Source organism: Dendrobates tinctorius, unplaced genomic scaffold, assembly GCF_039654945.1.
Source record: "Dendrobates tinctorius isolate UK_male_01 unplaced genomic scaffold, ASM3965494v1 ptg000082l, whole genome shotgun sequence".
NCBI classification, from domain to species: domain Eukaryota; kingdom Metazoa; phylum Chordata; class Amphibia; order Anura; family Dendrobatidae; genus Dendrobates; species Dendrobates tinctorius.
Window position 1 is genome coordinate 25,082,303 of NW_027361750.1, and position 24,712 is coordinate 25,107,014.

General features: G+C 43.8%; 1 protein-coding gene across 1 annotated transcript in view; it reads right to left on the reverse strand.

Annotated features, from left to right (window-relative positions):
* RP1 (RP1 axonemal microtubule associated) overlaps positions 1 to 24,712 on the reverse strand; it is a 742,035-nt gene that overhangs the window by 371,659 nt on the left and 345,664 nt on the right. Inside the window, exon 28 of the mRNA XM_073583994.1 lies at positions 22,687 to 22,768. Within this exon, the coding sequence (XP_073440095.1) occupies positions 22,687 to 22,768 (82 nt within the window). The remainder of the gene's footprint in view (positions 1 to 22,686; positions 22,769 to 24,712) is intronic.

Sequence of the window (24,712 nt, forward strand, 5' to 3'; positions counted from 1 at the left end):
TGACCTGCGCTGCGCACTTTTGACGGTGCTCCGTGCGCGCCAAAATCAAACTTTTCTGATTTTGGCCCGCACGGCGCACCGTCAAAAGTGCGCAGCGCAGGTCAAAGCGCAACTAGCGCACGGCCTGCGCACGATCTGCGCACCCTATGCTAAAGATAGGGTGCGCCGATCGCAGGCGCCACTGTGCGCTAGGAGGCGGCGCTACAAGCAAGGGGCGGGCACGCCGGGCAGAGAGCCGGCTCGGGGGCGGAGCTACCCCCGGCCGTGCGTGCGCTTAAAAAGCGCTAATGTGAAACCAGCCTTAATGTGGTAGATGCAGGGTCCACAGGGGACAGCGGTGGTGGGACAGTGCTGCCTAGCCCACGGTACAGGAAACAGTTGGCTGTAGGCGTTCGACCCTCCTCCTCCTCCAGAAGTGAAAGCTCGTCTACAGAGCGCAGTCGTACGAGCACTCCATCTGCAGCTGCCACTGTTGCACACGAGGTGTCCCCCTATTGAGCAACTAGTGGAAAGCGTCAGCAGGCTGTGTTGCAGATGATGTGTTTGGGTGACAGACACACCGCCGAGGTGCTGGCCGAGTACTTTCAGCGACAAACTGAGTCATGGCTGGGCAGCGTACATCTTGAGGCAGGCAAGGTAGTTAGTGATAACGGCCGTAATTTTGTGGCAGCCATAGCCATTTCAAAACTCAGCCACATACCTTGCTTGGCTCACACCTTGAACCTGGTGGTGCAGTGCTTCCTCAATAATTATCCGGAGTTAACAGCCCTGCTCCAGAAGGTGCGAAGACTGTGCGCGCACATCCGCCGGTCGCCTGTACACTCCATTCGTATGCAGAAGATGCAGCGATTGCTCCACCTTCCCAACCACCGCCTCATTATCGACATTGCAACAAGGTGGAACTCCACCCTGCACATGGTTGAGCGGCTGTGCGAGCAGAGGCAGGCCATAATGCATTTGTGGGAGGATACACGGCCAGGCACTTTGAGAGCAGACATGGAGTTGACAGGTGTGCAGTGGTCGAAGCTGAAAGACCTCTGTAAAGTCCTTCAGTGTTTTGAGGAATGCACACGGCTGGTAAGCGCAGACGACGCCATCCTAAGCATGAGCATCCCACTTATGCGTCTACTCATGCAAACTTTGACGCACCTTAAGGAGCAGGCGTCTGCAGCCAATGTTGACGAGGAGGAAGAGGTGGAGGGAATCCTTGATGACATTCAGTCATTGTCTGCTCAGGGACCTCTCCTGGATGAGGTGGAGGAAGAAGAGGAGGAGGAGGATGATGGGGATGATTACTTAGGGGAGGAGGATGCATCTCGTGGGACAAGTGAAAATGTTGGCGTGGCAAGGTCTGGTACAGGGTTTGTGCGTGACTGGAGGGATGTGGATTTGCCAGAAAGTGCTCCTCCACCCAGCATTCGCAGTGCATCATTGACACCGGGAACATTGGCCCACATGTCAGATTATGCCTTGCAGATTCTAAAAAGGGACCCACGCATTGCCAAAATGATGAACGATGACGACTACTGGTTGGCCAGCATCCTGGATCCACGCTATAAAGGCAAATTACAAAACATCATGCCACAGGAGAACCTTGACCTAATATTGGCTACTAAACAAGCAACTCTGGTTAACCGGTTGGTTGAGGCATTCCCAGCACACAGCAGCGGTGATGGTTCTCATATGAGCCGTACCGGCCGGGGGCAGCTTGGCAGAGGTGTTCGTGGTGCACACAGCAGAAGTGGCGTTGGAGACAGGGGTTTCATGACAATGTTGTGGACAGATTTTTCACGGACCGCTCACACAACTGGTAATACTGCATCGATGGAAAGTGACAGGAGACAGCAGTTGTCAACTATGGTTAACAACTACTTTTCCTCCCATATCGATGTTCTCCCGCACAGGTCATTCCCCTTTGACTATTGGGCCGCTAACCTGGACACCTGGCCTGAATTGGCACAATATGCCTTACAGGAGCTCGCTTGCCCAGCTGCAAGTGTGCTATCGGAAAGAGTCTTCAGTGCAGCTGGATCAATCCTGACAGAAAAAAAGACCCGTCTGTCAACCCAAAATGTGGATGATCTATCCTTCATTAAAATGAACCATGCATGGGTTTCCAAGGATTTTGTCCCACCTTCCCTTGATGACACATAGGTTGCCAGAAAAATGGCTTGCTTTGGTCCTCCTCCTATTCCACGAACTTTACCTGTTTCGCCTTTTGCAGCAGCTGAATGACCCACATCTACATATGCCACTTTGTAAACCTCCCTAAGTCGGCGCCCCCCCCCCATGGCCGGGGTCACCACCTAGCACACAAAACCGTGCGAGTGCCGTTGCCCTGGACAGGTGGGTAGGCCGACTCTTGGGCGCGGGCACTGGCATAGGGTCCCTCATAGTGCAATCAAGTGTCTCTGACAGTGGTGGTGCACACCCGCCGTCAGACACACCGCCGTACTATGAGGGGCCCAGTGCCAGTACCGATGCCCACGAGTTTGCCCCCCTTGCTTGGGCAGGGCCCCAGCATTTGCAATGTTTACCTCTCCCTGCTCCTCTGCTGTGTAGTCTGGGCTGTCAAATCCTTCACTGGGACTGCCACTACAAATTGATTGAACTGAAAGATGATGGTTAAGATGTAGCTATGCCCTGTCCTGCTGGCCGGGCTCTAGCTCCAGATGATCAGTGGCTTCCATTTCTTATGGACATCGACTCACAATTACATGCAGTGGTGGTTTATCATCAGCTTTCACAGTTTTCCTACTCACAAACGTGTGACATTCCGGCACACATTTCAAAATGTGCCCTCTCATGCCAATCAAATAGAATCGCCTACGGCCTGTGGCTTCTGTCTTTTGCACTCCAAAGTTACGTGACAGATCATGATAGCCAGTGAGCACCATGTTTACATCGCTCCCTGTGATAAAAATTGGATTGAGATGAGTAACAGTGATGGAATCAACGGAAGTGTGATACAGCAAGACTTTATTCACAAAAAAATGTTTTCACTGTCTCGACACACAAATTAATTGAGGGTCAGCATCGCCTATGAGAATTGTGACGGAAGTTTTTCCCGTGAATAATAATTCCTAGATTTCTGCAATCAATAGCCTTTATGTCACTAATTGCATGCATCTCATTTCCTATTGCGGAGAGGCTGGACTGTATTACTGAGACAGAAATATATATGAAGATTTAAAAATAACACCAAAAGTATATAGTTGTATACACCTCAAATGCATTTCCTTTTTTCCACTTTTTAGATTGCTGTGTAATCCATACTGAGAACACGGATATTTTACATGTTTAAACTATGCTATATATACCTGCTATCCAGTGATAAAGTACCCTTTCTCAACTTTGTACAATCTGGTCAAATCCATACTGGGCCTGAGAACATCTGAGTCTGCCTCCTGATCTATAGACATATATTTTTAATGTGTAAACTAGGCTACATATATACGTGTTATCCGGTGAAACTGTACCCTTTATCAACTTTCTACAATGTTGTTGAATCCATTCTGGGCCTGAGAACGGCTGCCGAGCTGTTAAGCAAGCTACAGCACCTGTGGTTTGGACACGTAATTTTTTCAGGAATGACGGTTAGGCCTAACTCCAGAATTGCGGTTGACCTGAACTTACTGGGAAATCATCGTTCGCGGGGAATAATCTGAATCCCAGATCCCCATCACTAACGGAGTTCAGCAGGTTATCTGCACCTGTAAGCGACAAAAGCTGGTCCTTTCAGCGTAGCGTGCATGCAGCCCCAGACATGTACTGGAATGCTAGACCTGTTATTGCTCAATCTCACGTGCCACAGCCTCGCGTATCCCTCTAGTAAGCTTGACGCATACCGCGGGGCCATGCCGGAGTCTCGGTCATTAACGGAATAAAGCTGAGAAATCGCTAGAACAACTACAAACGGACATACCACACCACACACAGAATCGACAAAGCTTGCAATCTGTCCATCTTTTCTGTAGCTTGTATGGTAGTGGTTTCCCAGGTGCAGTCAAATTAAGCCACAGGCTCCACTCCTGGTGGTGCCCTTTTGGACATTCCTTTAAGGTTCAGCTTTGCAATCATACTGCCCCCGGAAACCAAAAACTTTGCCTTCAGGGACGCTGTTTGGAGGTTCGTGGGAATAACGCCGCCCGATCAGCAGTCGGCATATGGGTCGCCCTCCCAGGGCTGTGGGGTACTCGGTACCGGGCCGGTGTCAGTGGGATGTGTCACAGCAGCGGTGACCCGGACGGTGGCCCTGGGCGCCCATGTAAATGGCGTGGTATAATGGTAAAGAGTTTATATAGATAGTTTGACGCCACCTGTGGTGTTCGGCAACATAGATGTTAGGCCGACGCTGCATGCAGATCCTCTGGGACTGATGGTGTTGTGCAGCAAAGATGGTGAAGCTCCCTACAGGTGGAGATGGAGTCCCAGGGAAGTGTAGAGGTAGTGATGAGGGAAAGGCACAGGCGGTGTAGGTGCTGGTACCCAGATGTAGCGGTGCTGGAATAACTGTAGGACACCAGAGCGTGCAGTTCCAAAGCTTTACTCACAGTCTGCAGGTTACACAGATGCCTGCCTCCGTGCTGTGTCCTCCGGGTCAGGACCTCTGCCAACCTCCGGGACCAGAATGGAAAGCTCCCTTCCAACACTCCGCCAACATGTACTTTCCTGAACGTCTCCTTTCTAGCGCTTGTGGGGGAAGCACTCACAGGACCGTGGTTCACTGAAACGTCTCCTGTCTAACAGATGTTCCTCAGACTTTACTTGTATGGCAGACAGCTGTAGCCTTTTCCTTCTGCCTCACACACGTCGATACTGGGGCCTCCGAGCCTTAGTTCGGTACAGAGCATTTATAGCTGCAACTTCCCCCGGTTTCTGCTGCAGGAACGTCAGTGTCCCTACAAACTCGGAGACCGGAATCCGCACCATGCGCTCCAGCTAGGAGTTAGCCTTAACTCTGCTCATCCTCCAGCTCCCCTTCTCACGTCCACACACTTCCCCTTCCCTGCACAGAGTGCCCTAACTTACTTCCTCCCGACCATAGAGAGCAGCTCCTCAGCAGTCAGGTTCAGAGGTCTCCCTGCTGGCCTGGAGTGGGAAATGTGTTGTGTGTTGGTTTCACTGCTAGAGAGATCCTTCGTTGCTCCCAAGCTTGACAACACACTCCCTAGGAGGAAGGCAATGCCACAGTGGCGACCGTACTCTTGGGGACGCCACAAGTGCACTGAGGCCCAGCCACTGCTGGATGATGCTGCTGGTACATTGACCCAGACCACTACATTCCCCTCGCACTCTACACCGCCAGAATCTAAACCTGAGGAAACTCAGGTTCCCCTTCCCGCATACTATACCACCTTACACGGTGACAAAGAGGAAGGTGCAGATGAAAGTGCAGGTTCCTTGAGCAGGTGTGGGGGCATACTCATGGGCGATGGCACTGGCACAGGGCACCGCATAGTACGCAAAAGTGTCTCTGCCGGTGGGAGGGCCTAAACAGCCAAGTGCAGTGAGATGGAAGATGGGGACGACAAGGAGTTCAGAGTAGTGCAGGGATTCCCTAGCAAGGAGACTTATGTAATTGTTTTCAATGTTGGGACAGCAATTTTTGGGGAGCACTATACTCTGGTGAATGATATATGGGGCCCACCATACACTGGAGCATTCCAAAGGTGGACATCAGACACTGGAGCAGCATTTACAGGGCCCATTATACACTAGAGCAGTAGAAATGGGGCCCATTATATATGGAGCATTATTTGGGCCCATAAGACAGTGGAGCTTCATCCATTGGGACCAACATATACTGTAGCATTATGTGGAGCTCATCATATACGGTTTGAAACATTATATGGGAATAATGATTCCGTATGGAGAAATATATGGGCCTCATTACTCTGTATAGCGCACTAAGCGCTGGCCATAATACTGTATGGAGTTATATACTGTCCGTTTTTGGAGGTATTGGAGAATTTAAAATGGATATCAGTCATGAGATGTAAGAAGTGAAGTATTTTTCATTGTACTATACTGCTATTTCTCTATCGGAGCATCATGAGTTGTGGTATGTGTTAAAGGGGCGCTCTTTGTCCCTGGGCCCACGAAAACCTGGAGCCAGCCCTCCCCCCCCCCAACTGTAGCCAAATAACCCCCATTTTTCAGTGCGTATCTAGTATTATGAAGTTAATTAAGGTTGACAAGCTTCAGTAACAAGAATTTATGCTTTTGGCATTCAAATGGGCACTGTTGGTGTGTTTCCTGTCCTCCTCTCACTGCTGACTTTAATTCTCCATTGACTTACATTGGGTTTCGTGTTTCGGGACGACCCCGACTTTTCCCTATAGTCGGCCGATTTTGCTCGACCCGACTTTTGGAAAAGTCGGGTTTCATGAAACGAAACTCGACCCTAAAAAACCAAAAGTCGCTCAACACCAGTGTCAAGTATTCCAGGATCCACCCTGCATTTAAATCCAGTCCTGCTTGGACTCCGAGGCCTTGTCTGCGGTCCTGACCCTTGGGTTAGCTGCCACAGCATTGGGGACGGCCCTTGGAGTGGTACCTGGCAGCCATCTGCATCTCAAGCCTAATTCCATCATCAAATGCTCTAGTGAAAACCACGCCCCTCCAAAGGTAAATTTGGATCATGGCGCAGTGGGTCCACAATCCACGTGCATTTCAGTTTGTACAGGCAATGGACCCCGGTGATCCCAAGACCTCTCCACCCTCGGAGTTGTACAAGAGTTGAACAGTCAGTGAGATCACCAAGAAAATATTTGCTGACTGCGAATAACTGTTTGGATACCCTGACGACAGCTGCTTCATTCACTCCATTCCAAGTTGCAGCAACCTCGTCTGTCTGCACCAACACATTACAATGGAGACACCAAGCAGGGCTGTGGGTTCCTAAATCAGTGCATGCTACACTGTAAAATGTGGGCCATGAGAAGCTGGTTGAGAATCAGCAGGAAAATCATCATGCCAAGGGATTGTACTACTACTGTGGTAGCACAGAACAACTCCAAAGTCTAGAGTCCCTTGATAGTGTTCTCCGCTGAAAGAAAGGCTTTATCCAAAGTCGTTTGAATGGTTACTGAACAGGTGAAGCTTTGGGAATGCTGCACAAGGAGAAGATCATTTTTTATATGCTGCCTTGTGTGTTACGCTCACCACTCCTGCGTATTCCATGTCTGCATACCCATGAGCCCATCCTTGACTGGAGATGCGGTAAGGTGCTTCACTGGGATAGTATGGTCACAAGAGGTGACTGGTCTCTGTACATTCAGTCCGGCTGCCTGTTGCCTCCGCACAGACCATACAATGGTTCCATTGACCTGACTCCAGGATCCTCACCCCCTCGAGAGCGCATCATCCCGGACACCAAATTGAAGATTTCCCCTGGGAAGGTATATTCATTTATGTTCTTTAAACAGATCTGCAATGAAAAAGAGGTGTAGACATTGCCTATTCACAGATCACATGTTGATTCCATTGACCTTTTTCTGTGATCCTCACCCTCTCAAGGACATATCATCACGTATCTTCAATTCTTTCCCTAGAACAGGCCTTCTCTCCTACTACTGTGCTCTTATGTTTCAGAGATAAAAAAAAACTTTTTTCTAAAGGTCTGGAGAGAATTTGGCCTCAAAGAGAAATGGTGGTCGATTGGCCAATTTCCGGGATCCTCACCCACTCAAAGATATATAATCCATAATCCCAAACACAGAATTGAACATGGATCTGGAAACAGTATCTTCAACTATTCTTATTAATCTTGTTCTCTTTTCTGCTCTTGTGCTCCTTAGTCCAAATGTCTATTGGTCTGGAGAGGATTTGGCCTTAAAGACAGATCATGGGAATCGAAGGAAAATATTTGTGCGTCACTTCTTCTGCAGAGATTTCTTGTGGGCTTGAATAAGAGGTGTTGTAAGGGGGGATATTGCAACACTAATGCTGGCGTCCCTGCATGTTCTCTTTCCCTCCTCCCAGCAGGGACACTGACATACTCAGTGCCACGGCCGCTTGGTGGCGTCTTTCTGTCCTACAGTGGTTTCCTGCTCCTGGGCCTGGATATGGCGCATGGGTCTCCTGGGAGTACGCTTAGTGTGTGAGTGTTCACTTCCTCCAACATGGGTAGAGCGCACGCTGAATCTGCCTTCAGCTAATAGCTGGGAGGCAGCTAATATTTAAGGCATGCTCCCCTGTAGGGAGGTGCCTGTACAATGCCTTCTTTAGTGTTAGTTTGAGTTTGTCCCTGCTAGTAGCTGTCATGTCCCTAAACCTATTCCTGAGTCTGTTTCTGAACCTATTCTGCTAGAAACTGAACCTGTTGCTGGACCAGCGTAGTCTGAACCTGTTCCTGAACTTATCCTGTTAGAGCCTGAACCTGCTGCTGAACCCACCTAGTCTGAATCCACCTTGTCTAAACCCTAACTTGTTCCTGTTGTCGGGGTTACCTGAAACTAAAGCTGCTCCCACGGTACCTGAGCCTGAAACTGCTCCAATAGTACCTAAACCAGAAACTTCTGCGGTGGTACCAAAACATGAAGCCACTCCAGCCCTAGCTGAGCCTGCAGTTACCGGGCGGTAACTGAACCAGTACCAGTGTCCATCCTGTCAAGTGTTCCAGGATCCACACTATCTGAACTTGCACTAGTGTCTGTTCTGTCAAGTGTTCCAGGATCTGCACTGTTTGAACCTGCATCAGTGTCCACCCTGTCAGGTGTTCCAGGATCTGCTCTGTTTAAATGTAAAAAAAACACAAAAATTGAGCTTGGTTTGAGTTGGTACACATGCAGCATATGATTGCATGTTGGGACCCGGTCCTTGTCTGCTCTTATTCACACAGACGTCAACTTTGACACATGATAAGGTTTTTAATATTAGACAGTGTAGGACCGCCCCGACCACAGAGTCACCTTGTCGATGGTGGGATGGCTTTTATGCTATGTTTGATCAAATACAGTATTACTAAGATCTCTGTATGATTTAAATGCACTTTTGCTTTTTACTTATTTAATTACAGCAGGGTTTTTTTCATTTTGTCTTTTGTAGGTTTTGTATGCTTTTTGGCCATGTGAACATGCAATCATATGCTGCATGTGTACCAATTCAAACCAAGCTCAATTTTTGTGTTTTTTCTTTGTATTTTTGCATTCTGTGCAAGCTGGGGTGTGGCCTTCCTCTCCTGAGCTGGAAATTGTATTTAAAGGTGATATAGAAGAGTTAATAGTTTGCTTTTATATCCCTTTAAATGCCTTTAATTCTCCATTTGCCTTTTGCCTTTCATTCATTCTTATGACGCTGCAGTTTTGCCTGTCTCCTCTTCAAGGAGAAAATGCTTCTTATCATATATGTTCTCAAAAGTCAGCCACAGCGTGTTCTGGGTACATTGTAAACATGTTGTAACCCTGAAGCTGATGGTGGGTGATGGTGGGGGCTACATGAGCTCCATCGAATTACATATTGTTGTAAATGGTATAAAAGATTGCCTTGTATTTCATTACGTCAAAGTGATTTGACCACGGCTTGTGTGTTGAGTCTCTTGTCTCCAAGCGCTTGTCATCAGAAGGGCGAAAAACCTCATAATTCGGACTCACTGGTGATCTGGCATAGCTGACGCTTGGTCAGAACAAAAAGCAGCTATGACAAAGGCTTCCCCTGACTGGTGTCTGGTGGTTGGGACCCGGTCCTTTTCTGCCCTTATTCACACAGACGTCAACTTTGACACATGATAAGGTTTTTAATATTAGACAGTGTAGGACCGCCCCGACCACAGAGTCACCTTGTCAATGGTGGGACGGCTTTTATGCTATGTTTGATCAAATACAGTATTACTAAGAACTCTGTATGATTTAAATGCACTTTTGCTTTTTACTTATTTAATTGCAGCAGGGTTTTTTTCATTTTGTCTTTTGTAGGTTTTGTCTGTTCAAATGTGCATCTATATCCGACCCTACCTTGGACTCTAAGTCTGTGTCTGTGATCTAACCCTTGGGGTCAGCTGCCGCAGCACCGGGGATTGCCTTTGGAGTCGTACCTGGTTGTCTCCTGCACCTCAAGCCTAGCTCCACCATCAGGAGCTCTAGTGACTACTTAGCCACCTCCAAGTGTAAGCCTGGACTGTTGCACAGTGGGTCTACAATCCACTTGTGTGACAGCCTACAACCTGTATTTTGGCTTCAGAATAGGAGAACAGGGTGATTTTGGCCTATGCTGTAATATCACATCACATGTTATGCTATAGGTGAATTGGAAAAGGCAATATATGCCTTTGATGGTACAGTGGTCTGGAGAAAGCCAACCGATCCCATTACCAATTGTTATGTCTGCATGGTGTATTCAAATCCTAATTCTAAATAGTTTTTAGACATAGTTAGGTCAGGAAACAGTTGGACAGTGGCATGAGTTTTGTCATAAAACAAGATACAGTTATATAATCAATATGGCTTAAGGTGCAGACTCTGAGCTTTAATTTGAGGCTATTCACATCCTAATTGGAGTAACAGTTTAAGAATGACAGCTCTAATATGTAGCGGCCTCTTTTAAAAGGACCAAAAGTATTTGGACAATTATCTCAAAAGCTCTTTAATGGGTTTCATGGGTTATCCCTTTTTTAATCCATCATCAATTTAGCAGGTGAAAGGTCTAGAGCTGAATCAAGAGTTTGATACATTCTGCAAAAAAAGAATGCACTGGTGATCTTGTGAGCATTGAAATGCCTGAACTGCAGCATCACGACCATGGTAACAGTGGCCAGCACTGAAGCTTCAACTGAATGTGCGTCCTTGGACGCACATCTAGTTGAAGTGTTTTGCAGTGCATAGTCCCATTGGGCCCATGCATCACAATATACGTTGCCGATCAATCAGAGGCCGGCAGCTGACATAAGCACGCATGTGATTGGGGGTGCATGGAAGTGACGTCATGCATTCAATTCGCATGCCAAAGTCAGGTGCCGGCTTTACAACTCACAAGATGTCGCTGCTTGGTTGGGAAGCGAAAAGAAGGCGAGTATTTAATTATATATATATATATTTTTAAATCAGTGGCCGTACTAGTACTTGGATAACTATGGGGTGCATTATACTTTATGGATGATTATGGGGTAGAAAGACAGATTCCAGCTCACCCGTCAATGCATCCTGATTTTGGGAGCACGGACCCGCTGTGTCAAGGCGTGAAACATCCAAAGAATTCATGATCATGAATAAGGGAGCTTAGTCTCCAGAAAAGCGTCAATACTATCACTTGTCTGCCACTGTACCGAAGATTTTGCCCTCCATGTATGAAGTTTGGTGAATAAACTTGCCATTTCACTAAATTGGTTGAGCTGGACGCTTTTTCTTTGGATGATTATGGGGTGCATTATAGCGAAGGAAGAACGCAGAATTCCGGCACAACAATCCAATATTAAAATCTAATTTATTTAGGAAACCATATAAAACCTGATGCATTTCTGGCGCATCAAATGTGCCCTTAGTCATAGGATATAGGTTTGTAATACACACAGAATATATATATACTGGTAAATAACAATCACGTGCCAAGGAATGATAATTGCATTTAGAAAACAACAGCTGTGTGCTACACTGATTAACCATGGTGATTCCAGAGAGGAACAAGAAAAAAAAACGAGTAGGAAAACAATGAATGTTACTGTATATAGCAGGCAAATTGGCACAAATGGATGTGAAATATAATAATAGTTGAAGTAATAAATATAAAATAAATCATTTTTGTAGTTCTTTTCATTAGGGAACTTTATATGTCATTTCATTTCATAATCCAAAAAGCCTCCATTAGTGCCAAGTGTTTTATCCACCCTCTGGGCAGACACCCCATACCATACATACCATAGACTTTAATATAGAATCATAGAATCGTAGAGTTGGAAGGGACCTCCTGGATGTGATATATCATTATTGTGGATGGTAGTAAAAGGCTTAGCCGCACCTAAGTGGGTACTATTCTTGTTGCTAATATTATTTATATGATCTGCTATTCGCTTTTTGTGCAAACAATGTACCTGACATTACACAAACAGCATTCAATAGAATAAACCACATGGTGGGAATCACAATTGATGAAAGATTGTAGGACGTGATTCACACCATGTGGTAGAGAAAAGGATTTCTTCCAGTCAATTGCAAAATTGCATGCATTGCAGTGACTCTGTGAACAATTGTAGAATCCACTGGCTGAAAGCCAAGTGGGTGGTGGCTGCGGAGACCATACTACAGTGATCAGTATTATTCCTTTACACGTGACTGGTATTTACCAGTGTATATATATTCTGTGTGTATTGCAAACCTTTATCCTATGACAAAGTGCACCTGTGTTGCGCCAGAAATGCATCAGGTTTTATGTGGTTTCCTTGGATCCTTGTTTTTAATGGCTTGTGAATAAACTGGATTTTAACGTTGGACGGTTGTGCCGGATTTCTTACTTTTTCCTCCTCTTCATAGTTGTGCCTCACCAGCAGAAACGGCACCCTACACATGTATGTCCATTCCAAACATCGATTATCTCGCAGCATGGTGAACTCCATCCATTTTCCCTTTTTCCGTTCTCTCATTATGGGGTGCTTTATACTTTATGGATGACTATGGGAGTGCATTATACTTTATGGGTGATACTGAGTGCATTATACTTTATTGGTGACGATCGGGGTGCATTATACTTTATGGATGACTATGGCGGTGCATTATACTATATGGCTGCTATGGGAATGCATTATACTTTATGGGTGACTATGGGAGTGCTTTATACTTTATTGGTGACTATGGGGTGCATTATGCTTTATGGATAACTATGGGGTGAATTATACTTTATGTAATACTATGGGGAGTGCATTATACTTCATGGATTACTATGGGAATACATTATACTTTATGGGTGACTATGGGAGTGCATTATACTTTATGGATGACTATGAGCTGGCATTATACTATATTGAGGACTATGGGCTGTGCATTGTATTATATGGAGGATATGGGCTGTGTATTTTACTTATATGCATGACTATGGGCTGTGCATTATACTACATGGATGACTATGGGTTATGCAGTATATTTCATGGAGGGCTATGGGATGCATTATACTATATGGAGGACTATGTGGTGTGTATTATACTTCTGCCATGGAGCGTCATGACTTCTTTGTACACCCCTGGTGAGTATAAAAGTTAATTTTTTTTCTATACATTAAAGAATAGCGGCAGAACAGGAGATATATATACTAGGATAGGGCTCAGGATAAGGGATATATACCAGAATGGGTCATATATATACCAGGATGGAGTCACGAGGAGGGACAAATACCAGGATGAGTGACATATACAATTGTACTCAAAAGTTTACATACCCCAGCAGAATGTTGGCTTTCTTTTGAGCACAACTAAATACCAGGATGAGGCACATATATACTAGGATGGAGGGAGAGTGTGTATATATATATATATGTATATATATATATATATATATATATCTTATTATCTTATTCAGGATGAGGGGGTCCCCAGTCCAAATCTTGCACAGGGCCCTTCAGACTCTAGTTACACCACTGCACCTGAACGTCCCCGGAAGACAACAGTGGTGGATGATTGCAGAATAATTTCCATGGTAAAGAACACCCCCTTCATAAGTATCGCGGTGCTCGTATGTACTCGTTACTCGGCAAGCAATGTAAAACTCGAATTCCTGTCCCGCATCTTTGGCGCCTGTTACGTAGCCAATAAGCATGTGGAGATTACCTGTGAGTCACTGTAATACTGTAACCATCTTGGTTGTGAAGTTACTGTGATTAGCCGATAGTGTGACGAAATCAGACGATATAAAAGGACAGCGCCACCCGGCTTAGCATATTGATGCCATTGCACAGCTCTGTGACACTTCGTATTGAAGGGAGAGAGTGCTTGTCAAGGTCTACGTGCACAGTATAAGGAATCTGAGACCTGTAGTGTTGATACTGGTGCTGAAGCTGAGCCGTCGTTTGCAGTGCATACAATCTGCATTTAGCCTGTGGAGGGAAACAGAGTCAAAGGAGCACGAAGAGTGACAGAATCCAGTCTGTAGACAGGGATTAGGCCTGTGCAATCCATTGGCAAATATATAGCTGCAGTTTTTTTGTGAGGGCTCAAAAAATTGAATTTATTTTGATCCATCAAGTATTCTGTGCTCTGAGGCATTTTTTTGTTATATAACACATCCAAAAATCATTGAAACATTTTAATAGGCTACATTTCTCATCCATACACTATTCTGTAGTGTGCAGTAAATTTCTGTGATCTCTAAAACTGCTAAAAAGCATTTAAAAAAATTGTAGGCCTCCATTTCTCAGACATACAATATTACGTGCTCTGTGAATATTTTTGTGAGGACCAAAAGTGAACAAAAGTTTTTCAAAATTTTGTAGGACTCTATTTCTCAGACATACAGTGTTACTTTGTCTGTGATTATTTTTGTGAGGTCTAAAAAAGTGAACAAACGTTTTACAAATGTTTGTAGGCTTCCATTTCTCAGAAATACAGTGTTAACATGGTCTGTAAACATTTAGTGTATGTGATATCGAAACCTGCTAAAAAGTAGAGATGGGTGGACATCTGGATGTTCGGGTCCAGCAGGTTCGGCTGAACAATTACAAAAAAATTGGGTTCAGGTACCAGAACAGTACCCGGACCCGAACCTGAACTTCATTCACTTGAATGGGAGTCCCGAACATCCAGTGTTTGCCACGCTGTTATGTGCATGACAGCGTGGCAAACACCGCTTCTGATCGGCGGTGAAATCATCCCTGCTGGTCAGAGAGCCGCGGTTCCCACGCTGTCAAAAGACAACGTGAACACTCAGTTGTGATCGGAGGTATAAAGTTTACTTCTGGTCCCTGGTGTCAGCTGATGGGACTACAGGTCCCATCATCTGACACCTGCTGACACTAAAAACAGCGAGAACAGGAGCGGCTGATGGCTGTTATTATACCTCCAATCACAACTGAGCGCTCACGCTGTCTTTTGACAGCGTGGGAACCGCGGCTCTCTGACTGGCGGGGATGATTTCACCGCTGATCAGAAGTGGTGTTTGCCGCGTATCATGCACATGACAGCGTGACAAACACCCGGTGTTCTATCAGCTGAACCCGAACAGTAACACTGACTTCCTGTAGAAGTCCTTGTTCGGTGTCCGTGCCCAAACAGTAGATGTTCGGTACAATGCCGGACTTTACTTTTCGGGTTCGCCCATCTCTACTAAAAAAGCTTTTAAAAATGTTTGTAGGCTTCCATTTCTCATACATACAGTGTTACTTTGTCTGTGAATATTTCTGAGGTCTAAAAGTGAACAAAAGCTTTAAAAAATTTTGTATGCTTCCATTTCTCAGACATACAGTGCTACATAGTCTGTGAACATTTCTATCATCTCTAAAACTGATATAAAGCGTTGACACATTTTTCTGGATTGAATTTGATTGTCATCCATACACTTTTGCTTTCTTTCTAATACATTACGGTAGAGTAAACTCACAAAAAATGCTTTGATTGCTGCAAGTGACCAATTTTTTTCTATTATTAACAATAAACTTGGTTTCAAGAGACCTACCAATTACAAAATATGCAAGGAGTGAATTAAAGGATGGGGAAGAGGAAGCACTCATGATGGTGTATGCACATTCCGGGGCCTTGGGGCTGGGATGACTATCCCTGCTGCTGGAGCACAAGAAACACGCCCATCCACGGCACATAGGTTCCTGTCGCACATTGCAGGGAGACATGGCACACCACTTCTGAAGCCAGAGCAGTGCGGACAGGTGGTCAGTTGGATAGCAGATAGCAGGCTGGAAAGACTGGACCATGTGGAAGACTGTGTTGCGCTGTCAAGCCTGCTGTAAGCATCATCAGTTATCCAACCAACCACCTGTAAGCACTGCTCTTGCTTCAGAAGTGGTGTACCGAGCCTCCCTGCAAAGTGGGACAGAAATCTATGTTTGGTGTATGGGCGTGTTTCTTGTGCTCCAGTAACATGCGTAGTCACAACTGCCCCACATCCTCGGTATCTGCGTGCACCATCATCAGCACTTTCACTTCCCCGTCCTTTAACGCATGCCTTATGTATTTTGTAATTGCTAGGGCTCTTGAAATCAAGTATATTTTTAATAAGGAAAAATGGTCACCTGCAGCAATCAAAGCAGTTTTTGTAAGTTTACTCCACCATAATGTAACAGAGGGAACGCAAAAGTGTATGGATGAAAATCAAATTCAATCCATAAAATGTGTCAATGCTTTTTCTCAGTTTTAGAGATCACAGAAATGTACACAGACCACGTAACACTGTAGATCTGAGAAATGGAAGCCTAAAATTTTTTGAAAGCTTTTGTTTACTTTTAGAGGTCACAGAAATGTTCACAGACTATGTAACACTGTATGTCTGACAAATGGCAGACTGCAAAATTTTTCCCAAAGCTTTTTCTCAGTTTTAGAGATCACAGAAATGTACTCCATGTTACGGAATAGTGTATGGCTGAGATATGTAGCCCAGGAAAATGTTTCAATGATTGGGTGTGTTATAAAACACAAAAAGGACCTTAACGCACAGAATACTTGATGGAGCAAAATATATTCCATTTTTTCAGCTCCCACACAAAAAATGCTTCTATTTATTTGCCAACGGGCTACACAGACCTAATCCCTATCCACAGACTGGATTCTCTCTGTCTCCCTGCTCCTGTGACTCTTTCCCTCTCATCCCCAGGCTAAATGCAGATTGTATGTGACACAAACATTTAGTTCTTAGAAGGTCTCTTAGTATGATGGCTCAGCTCCAGGACCAGCATCAACACTATAGGCTTTGGATTTGCTATACTGTGCACATGGGCCTAGACAAGCACTCTCTCCCTCCAATACGAATTGTCACAGAGCTGTGCAATAGTGTCACTGTGCAAGTCAGGTAGCAACTGTCCTTTTCTAATCCCTGATGATGCCAGCCAGCCAGCCAATCACAGTAATGGCAGAACCAAGATGGTTTTGGCATTAGTGATGCATGCTTATTGGCTGCGTAACATGTGCTAAAAATGCGTGGTGGAGATTCAAGTTTACATCGAACACTGTACATTACTCGCCGAGTAACGAGCACATCCAAGCAAAGTGATACTCAAGTGATGACTGAGTATCACATTTGCTTATCCCTAAGGCCGGGGTCACACTTCCATGTGCAATGCGAGAAACTGGCGCAAGTCTCTCGTATCAATACCCGGCACTGCATGTATTTCTATGCAGCCGCACACTCCGGTCCCGAGTGCTGGCGGCAGTGCCAGGTATTGATGCGCGAGTTTCTCGCATTGCACATGAAAGTGTGACCCCGGCCTAATAGTGAATTTAACTACAGCTAATTTTCCTATATGTGCATCTTTATATATGCAGAAATAATAATGTTTTAAAGTAACAAATATATTTCTATGAATTCTCAAGACAATTTACATAGTAGTTAAAAGAAAGCTCTTCGATATCATAGAAAGAAGAGCTATTGTCAGTTTTCATTATATTTGAATTCAGCAGCACATCAAAATCATTAAGAAATGGCACATTTCATTTATGAACCAGAATACCTTTGAAAATGTGTAGACAAGTGTACTTGAACTGGAATTGAAAAAATGAGGTGTTGCTAGGAATAGTAAGAATGAACGAATTGTGTTGGATAACTAAAACCAGAATATTAGCAGATCATTTGTATATTTGATATGACTAGGACCCCACTGACTTGTAATGAGGTCTATTAGTTTTTACTGTACTTTTTGCTATACTACTATACTAAAAAGAAGAAATAATTTACAGCCAGAGCTATTCTTCATGTCAAATCTGCCATAGTTTAAATCCAAAGCTGAAATGCAAACAGTTTGAGGCTGCAATCATATGTCTTCGGTTACACTGCATTTTTTTGCCGCACTGTTTTTAAAAAAATTGTGACAAACATGCATCATGGCCCCATGTGAACACAGCCTTGAGCTGGTGTATTGAAAAGTGTGTTATTAAGCCTAGTTGATTAAGCTTGAAAGCTAATATTTCTGTCTAATCATATAGAGCTAAGGAGCACTTACTTGTCAGTTAATTTGTGCATCAGAGCCAAGAAGTAAAGGAAAGACAAAGCAGTGAACAAACCACTAATATTAGGCATCGTAGCTGTGGGATAAAAGGGACACACCTATAAGGCTATGTTGTAAACTTTCGGCAGTATAAAGGTCAATCAGGACGACAAGTACTTGTATGACCCCAAACACTAATAAAGTGGGTTCTTCATGATATGTGTGATTGTATTTTCTCCGAACCGTTCCTTCTTTGGGTTAAAACCTAAGGATGGCGCAAGAACCTTGAATTCTTAGTATAGATATGGAAGGAGTTAGTCAACCTTACAAAAATAATTTTATTTTTCCTGTGGAGCCTGATGTAACATTTGTACAGAGGATAGAGCAGGTGCATGACTTAGAAGACATAACTTCCGCATTATATAATGGCTTATGCTTATCAAATGCATGTAGTGGCACATTTGTTATGTAGTATTTAACAGTAACATAAGTTACCTGGCTTTGGACCCCTATATTTCTATAATTCTATTATTCTGCCTGCAGTCCACTTCCCATGCCTGACAATTTAGAATTCCTTCTGAGCAATTCAGTTCTGGCTCACACATATCCTCTCTTCTCCTTGCCTGGCCTAGAAAACACCTTAAGGAGGGGGCAAAAAGCTTCCCAACCAGCTCAAATTAGGGGCAGACACCAGGAAAAGTGGCATCAATTGACCTAGAATACAAATAGTATAACTGCGCAGTATGGATGCATGAGACAGGGATTCTAACTGAAACATTGATCAGTAACAAGTGGATGACGAGTGACTGGTGTAGGCATGGTGCTCTGAGAGGTCTGTTAAATTCAGGCAACACACAAGGAGACCCAACTTGGAATCCTAACATTTCCAAAAATTAGGGGCAGACACCAAGTGGCATCAATTGACCCACAGTAGAAATTTGATAATAGCGCAGCTGAAGTCAGTCATGGCCCATGAATGAGGTATCAGGGTCTGAGCCAGCAATTAGGGCTTTGAATTGAAGTTTCAATTAAGACGGGGTGGGTGAGGGAGCGGTGTAAGCCTGCTTTGCCAGGGTTTTAACATCAGCCCCCAGCTGTGGATATCCCTCTGCTGATTATTAAAAATATGCGGGAACCCAAGCAGGTTTTTTATTTAATTTTTTATTTTACACAGGATATACACAGCGGAGCTGAATACAACTCCCATAATTGTCTCCTCAGCAAGATAATGATGAGAGCTGCCTTCAGCAGCCACCGGTGCCTGGAATCAGCGCGAACTGTGCCGATTCTTCCCAGGCACTGGTACCTGTAACACGGACACACGGAAGGCAGACAGATGTATCACACAGACATATAGACTGCAAACATGGACACATGGACTGCACATGGATGTCTCATACGTACACACAGACTATGGATCTCATCAGTATGGTTTTTTCCTGTAGAGGAATCACCAGTATGTGTGAAGGAGACCTCACTGTATATCTTATAGTGGTTTAAGATGGGTAAGATACGAAAAAACATTAGGGACAGTTGGGGTTTTTCTGCAAACTTGGCTTGAAAAATATTTTCTTATGGGCCTGGATTTCTATAAAATGGTTGGGTAGATTGGTAGAGGGACCTCTATTCTTCCACCTCGGATAAACCCTACAAATCTCAGGTGAGACTGCTGAGCTCATTAAAATACAATTTATGGGCTATAAGCAGTAGCATAGGACTGAGCATGAGAAGATAAAGCGCCTGCTTTGTACTGATTTTTTATGCAAATGTTATTTCTTCAGCATGCCTGCCAAGTTTATTTTGGGCTTAAAGTGAACCTGTCACCTTTTTTGGCTACGTCAGTGCAGTTTAGATGAAGGGAGTGAAACTTGACGTATAAAACATCAATCAGTGCAGGAGGTAATTGTAAATCCTTTAGAAAATTGACATTCATATACTGCAGTTCGCTGTGTACTGAGTGCTGCTAATGACATCCCCTGCTCTCCCAACATTGGACATTTTAGGAATAGGAAAAGTAAGAATTATGATAAAGCACATAATAGAAATAGCTCATCACTGTATTAGGTTATGTTCACACATTGTGGCTTTTAGGCCTGGATTTACAAGATCTGCACCCTATTCTTCAAGGTCTTGATGAGGGGGCATGTTAGAATCAGACGCTCCTGAATCATAAAAAAAATGCACATAGAGCTTTTGACAAGTGGCATCCACCTCCATGCGCTATACCAGAAATCTTACTCCAGTCAGGTACTGGAGTGCGATTTCTGTTGTAGAGAACACCCCTTCTCGTTATTAATTAGACAAGCTGTGGCATTACACTCCATCTACTTCCTGCCACGTCCCGGCTCCGGCAAATTTTTTAAGAGCTGGAGAAATGCTAAATGTTGCAACATTTTGCTGCAACTCTGAGTTGCACCTAAATTTTGTGACTTTTCAAAGCTTTCATGCCAGTATTCTTGGGGCAAAACATTGATAGATCAAAACCTCTGTGCCTAAATCCTGACCCGATCTGCTGCAATTCTGAGAGTATTCCATGTGAATGTGGCATTTAATGCCTCATTTACAATCCGATTAAAATGTTATGTAGGATAATGACCATGGTACAAGTTCACAACTGAATGAGCTACATTAAACTTTAATGGGAATTTCACATTTAAGATTTCTGCAGCTACAGTTGTGGCCAAAAGTATTGACACCCCTGTAATTCTGTCAGATAATACTCAGTTTCTTCCTGAAAATGATTGCAAACACAAATTCTTTGCTATTATCATCTTCATTTAATTTGTCTTAAATGAAAAAACACAAAAGAGAATGAAGCAAAAAGCAAAACATTGATCATTTCACAGAAAACTCCACAAATGGGCCAGACAAAAGTATTGGCACCCTCAGCCTAATACTTGGTTGCACAACCTTTAGCCAAAATAACTGCGACCAACCGCTTCCGGTAACCATCAATGAGTTTCTTACAATGCTCTGCTGGAATTTTAGACCATTCTTCTTCGGCAAACTGCTCCAGGTCCCTGATATTTGAAGGGTGCCTTCTCCAAACTGCCATTTTTAGATCTCTCCACAGGTGTTCTATGGGATTCAGGTCTGGACTCATTGCTGGCCACCTTAGAAGTCTCCAATGCTTTCTCTCAAACCACTTTCTAGTGCTTTTTGAAGTGTGTTTTGGGTCATTGTCCTGCTGGAAGACCCATGACCTCTGAGGGAGACCCAGCTTTTTCACACTGGGCCCTACATTATGCTGCAAAATTTGTTGGTAGTCTTCTGACTTCATAATGCCATGCACACGGTCAAGCAGTCCAGTGCCAGAGGCAGCAAAGCAACCCCAAAACATCAGGGAACCTTCGCCATGTTTGACTGTAGGGACCGTGTTTTTTTCTTTGAATGCCTCCGTTTTTCTCCTGTAAACTCTATGTTGATGCCTTTGCCCAAAAAGCTCTACTTTTGTCTCATCTGACCAGAGAACATTCTTCCAAAACATTTTAGGCTTTTTCAGGTAGGTTTTGGCAAACTCCAGCCTGGCTTTTTTATGTCTCGGGGTAAGAAGTGGGGTCTTCCTGGGTCTCCTACCATACAGTCCCTTTTCATTCAGACGCCGACGGATAGTACGGATTGACACTGTTGTACCCTCGGACTGCAGAGCAGCTTGAACTTGTTTGGATGTTAGTCGAGGTTCTTTATCCAACATCCGCAAAATCTTGCGTTGAAATCTCTTGTCAATTTTTCTTTTCCTTCCACATCTAGGGAGGTTAGCCACAGTGCCATGGGCTTTAAACTTCTTGATGACACTGCGCACGGTAGACACAGGAACATTCAGGTCTTTGGAGATGGACTTGTAGCCTTGAGATTGCTCATGCTTCCTCACAATTTGGTTTCTCAAGTCCTCAGACAGTTCTTTGGTCTTCTTTCTTTTCTCCATGCTCAATGTGGTACACACAAGGACACAGGACAGAGGTTGAGTCAACTTTAATCCATGTCAACTGGCTGCAAGTGTGATGTAGTTATTGCCAACACCTGTTAGGTGCCACAGGTAAGTTACAGTGCTGTTAATTACACAAATTAGAGAAGCATCACATGATTTTTCGAACAGTGCCAATACTTTTGTCCATCCTCTTTTTTATGTTTGGTGTGGAATTATATGCAATTTGGCTTTAGGACAATTCTTTTTGTGTTTTTTTTAATTTAAGACAAATTAAATGAAGATAATAATACCAAAGAATTTGTGTTTGCAATCATTTTCAGGAAGAAACTGAGTATTTTCTGACAGAATTGCAGGGGTGTCAATACTTTTGGCCACAACTGTAATTCCAGGAAACTGGAGATTCCAATAATAGGAAAACATTAAGGTGTCTTCAAGTGAAACAATTAATCCTTTTACTTTAGGATTTTATAAAAAAAAAAAAAAAAGCAACAAGATATTACGTTCCATTTTTTTAAACGGCACATGCCATAATCTACTTGTGACACTGGTATTCTCTAGATTTCTCTTAGACAATCACATTCATGGGAGCACTGGTAGTTGATATTTCGCAGGCAGAGATTTGTTTGATACTACATTTACACTGCAATATTGTTATCTTTTCGTCATATTGGCTCTATTGTCATGTAACATACCTGCTGCATGGAAACAGAACTTTGTGAATACTTTCATCTTCAGTGTATTGTATAAGAACTTTATCCAAGAACCAACCCTTCCCTGTGGTGAAAAAAGATAAAACACGCAGGTAAATCTTGTAGCAGTGGTTGTTGGGTTCTGAATGTTAACATTTTTCTACAGAATAATTATCCTTCTCAACTTTTTCTAACATCTAGAATTGAAAATGAATGGCTCACACTAAGGTCAGATTCACTTATCTGGGTTTCATGGCCCATACTCGATCCACAATGCATGGACTGGCCACAGGTCTCTTGACCCAAACTTGACAACCTCATAGGCATACATATGGCTGTTGAGTTTGAGTCATCTAACTTGTGGGTTATGGATTTGTGGATCTGTGAATCGGTCCTTATAATAAGTAAAATATATGCTATTACTTCAATCTCTAGTGCTTCCACCGGTTGGAAGAATGAAAGCTATGTGTGAATGTGGCTGTGTCTACCATAGCCCTATCACTCATCCCATTAGGGAGCAGTCAGACGGACGTATAAAACGGGCAATGATTGGATCGCCCTGCATGGACTGGCCGTTGACTCTCCTGACCTGATCGTGAGAGCGTGAAAGGATGTCACAGTGTAGAGGGATCGTCCTTATTCTCATTTGCAAATGGAAACACAATAAGCAATGGAATGAAACTGAAAGGGAGAAGACACAGATTAGATATTAGAAAAAACGTTTTGACAGTGAGGGCGATCAATGAGTGGAACAGGCTGCTACAAGAGGTGATGAGTTCTCTTTCAATGGAAGTCTTCAGAGGCTGGACAGACAACTGTCTGAGATGGTTTAGTGAATCCTGCTTTGTGCAGGGGGTTAGACCAGATGATCCAGGAGGTCCCTTCCAACACTAACATTCTACGATTCTTAGTATTTATATGCAGCTGTCATGCTCACATAAGGAGAGATGCAGGCCAGTCCACGCCCTGCGATGTAATCATCACCCGTGTGATATGTCCAGCTGACTGCGCCCTTAAAGTAAGAATGTTTTCCTTAGGAAAAATGTAGCTTGTATCTAATTCTTTAAAAAAAAAAATGGCAATTTTTTTCAAATAGATTAAAGCTTCCTTTTTAAGCTAAGAAAATGATTTTTTTTGGAAACAATCAGTCCTTCTCAACAAATTCGGACATATGAACATGCCCATAGACAATAATGGGTGCGTGATCACTTACTGAAAAATAAAGATTCTACATATACATGAAAAACGGGTTCTTGGCTCTGCAGATCCTTCAGATTGACCGTGAATTTTGAATTCAAGTTGTAAATGTGATTTAAGTTTGTAACTTTTAATTATCTACTTACATAGGTGTAATTTCCATATCTTGGTCAAAATGTAATGTCTGAGGATTTTATTGTAGAATAGCACTTCATTTTTAATCAACCAATGACATGAAAACCTTTTGTAAGTCATATGGGTTGTCAGAGCATAAAACATTGATGACTTATCCTTAGTGTGGATCATGAATATCAGATCAGTGATGGACTAACACGTGGCAGCCTACCGATGGCAACTAGATGTAAACACGTAAAATAGCAGCGCTCCGCTTATTGTTTGGCGGCCACTGTCGCATACTTCGTACCAGCTACTATTTAGTACAGGCGCTGAGCTGCAGTTCTTGCTTGCAGCCCTACACAATGAATGCAGCTGTGCTGTACAGCTCTGTCGAATGTTGACATCCGGCCACTGCTGGAGCTAAGGACGGCGAGGCCTGATTGCCATACCCCTACTGATCTGATATTATAGATTTATCTTAAGAATAGATCAGCAATATTATATGCCCCAACAACCTTTTAAACAATGCATCCACTATACCTCCAACAAAAGAAAGAGGATATGGCCATATATTGACCAGTGATGTTGGCTGAGATCTAGTATACTTTTATTTAATAAACTGACAACTGTTTTTTTGCCATTAAAGGGGCTGTACTTGATAAGAAACACATATGCTGATATCTTCCAGACACAGCCCCATACCTGCCTACAGGTT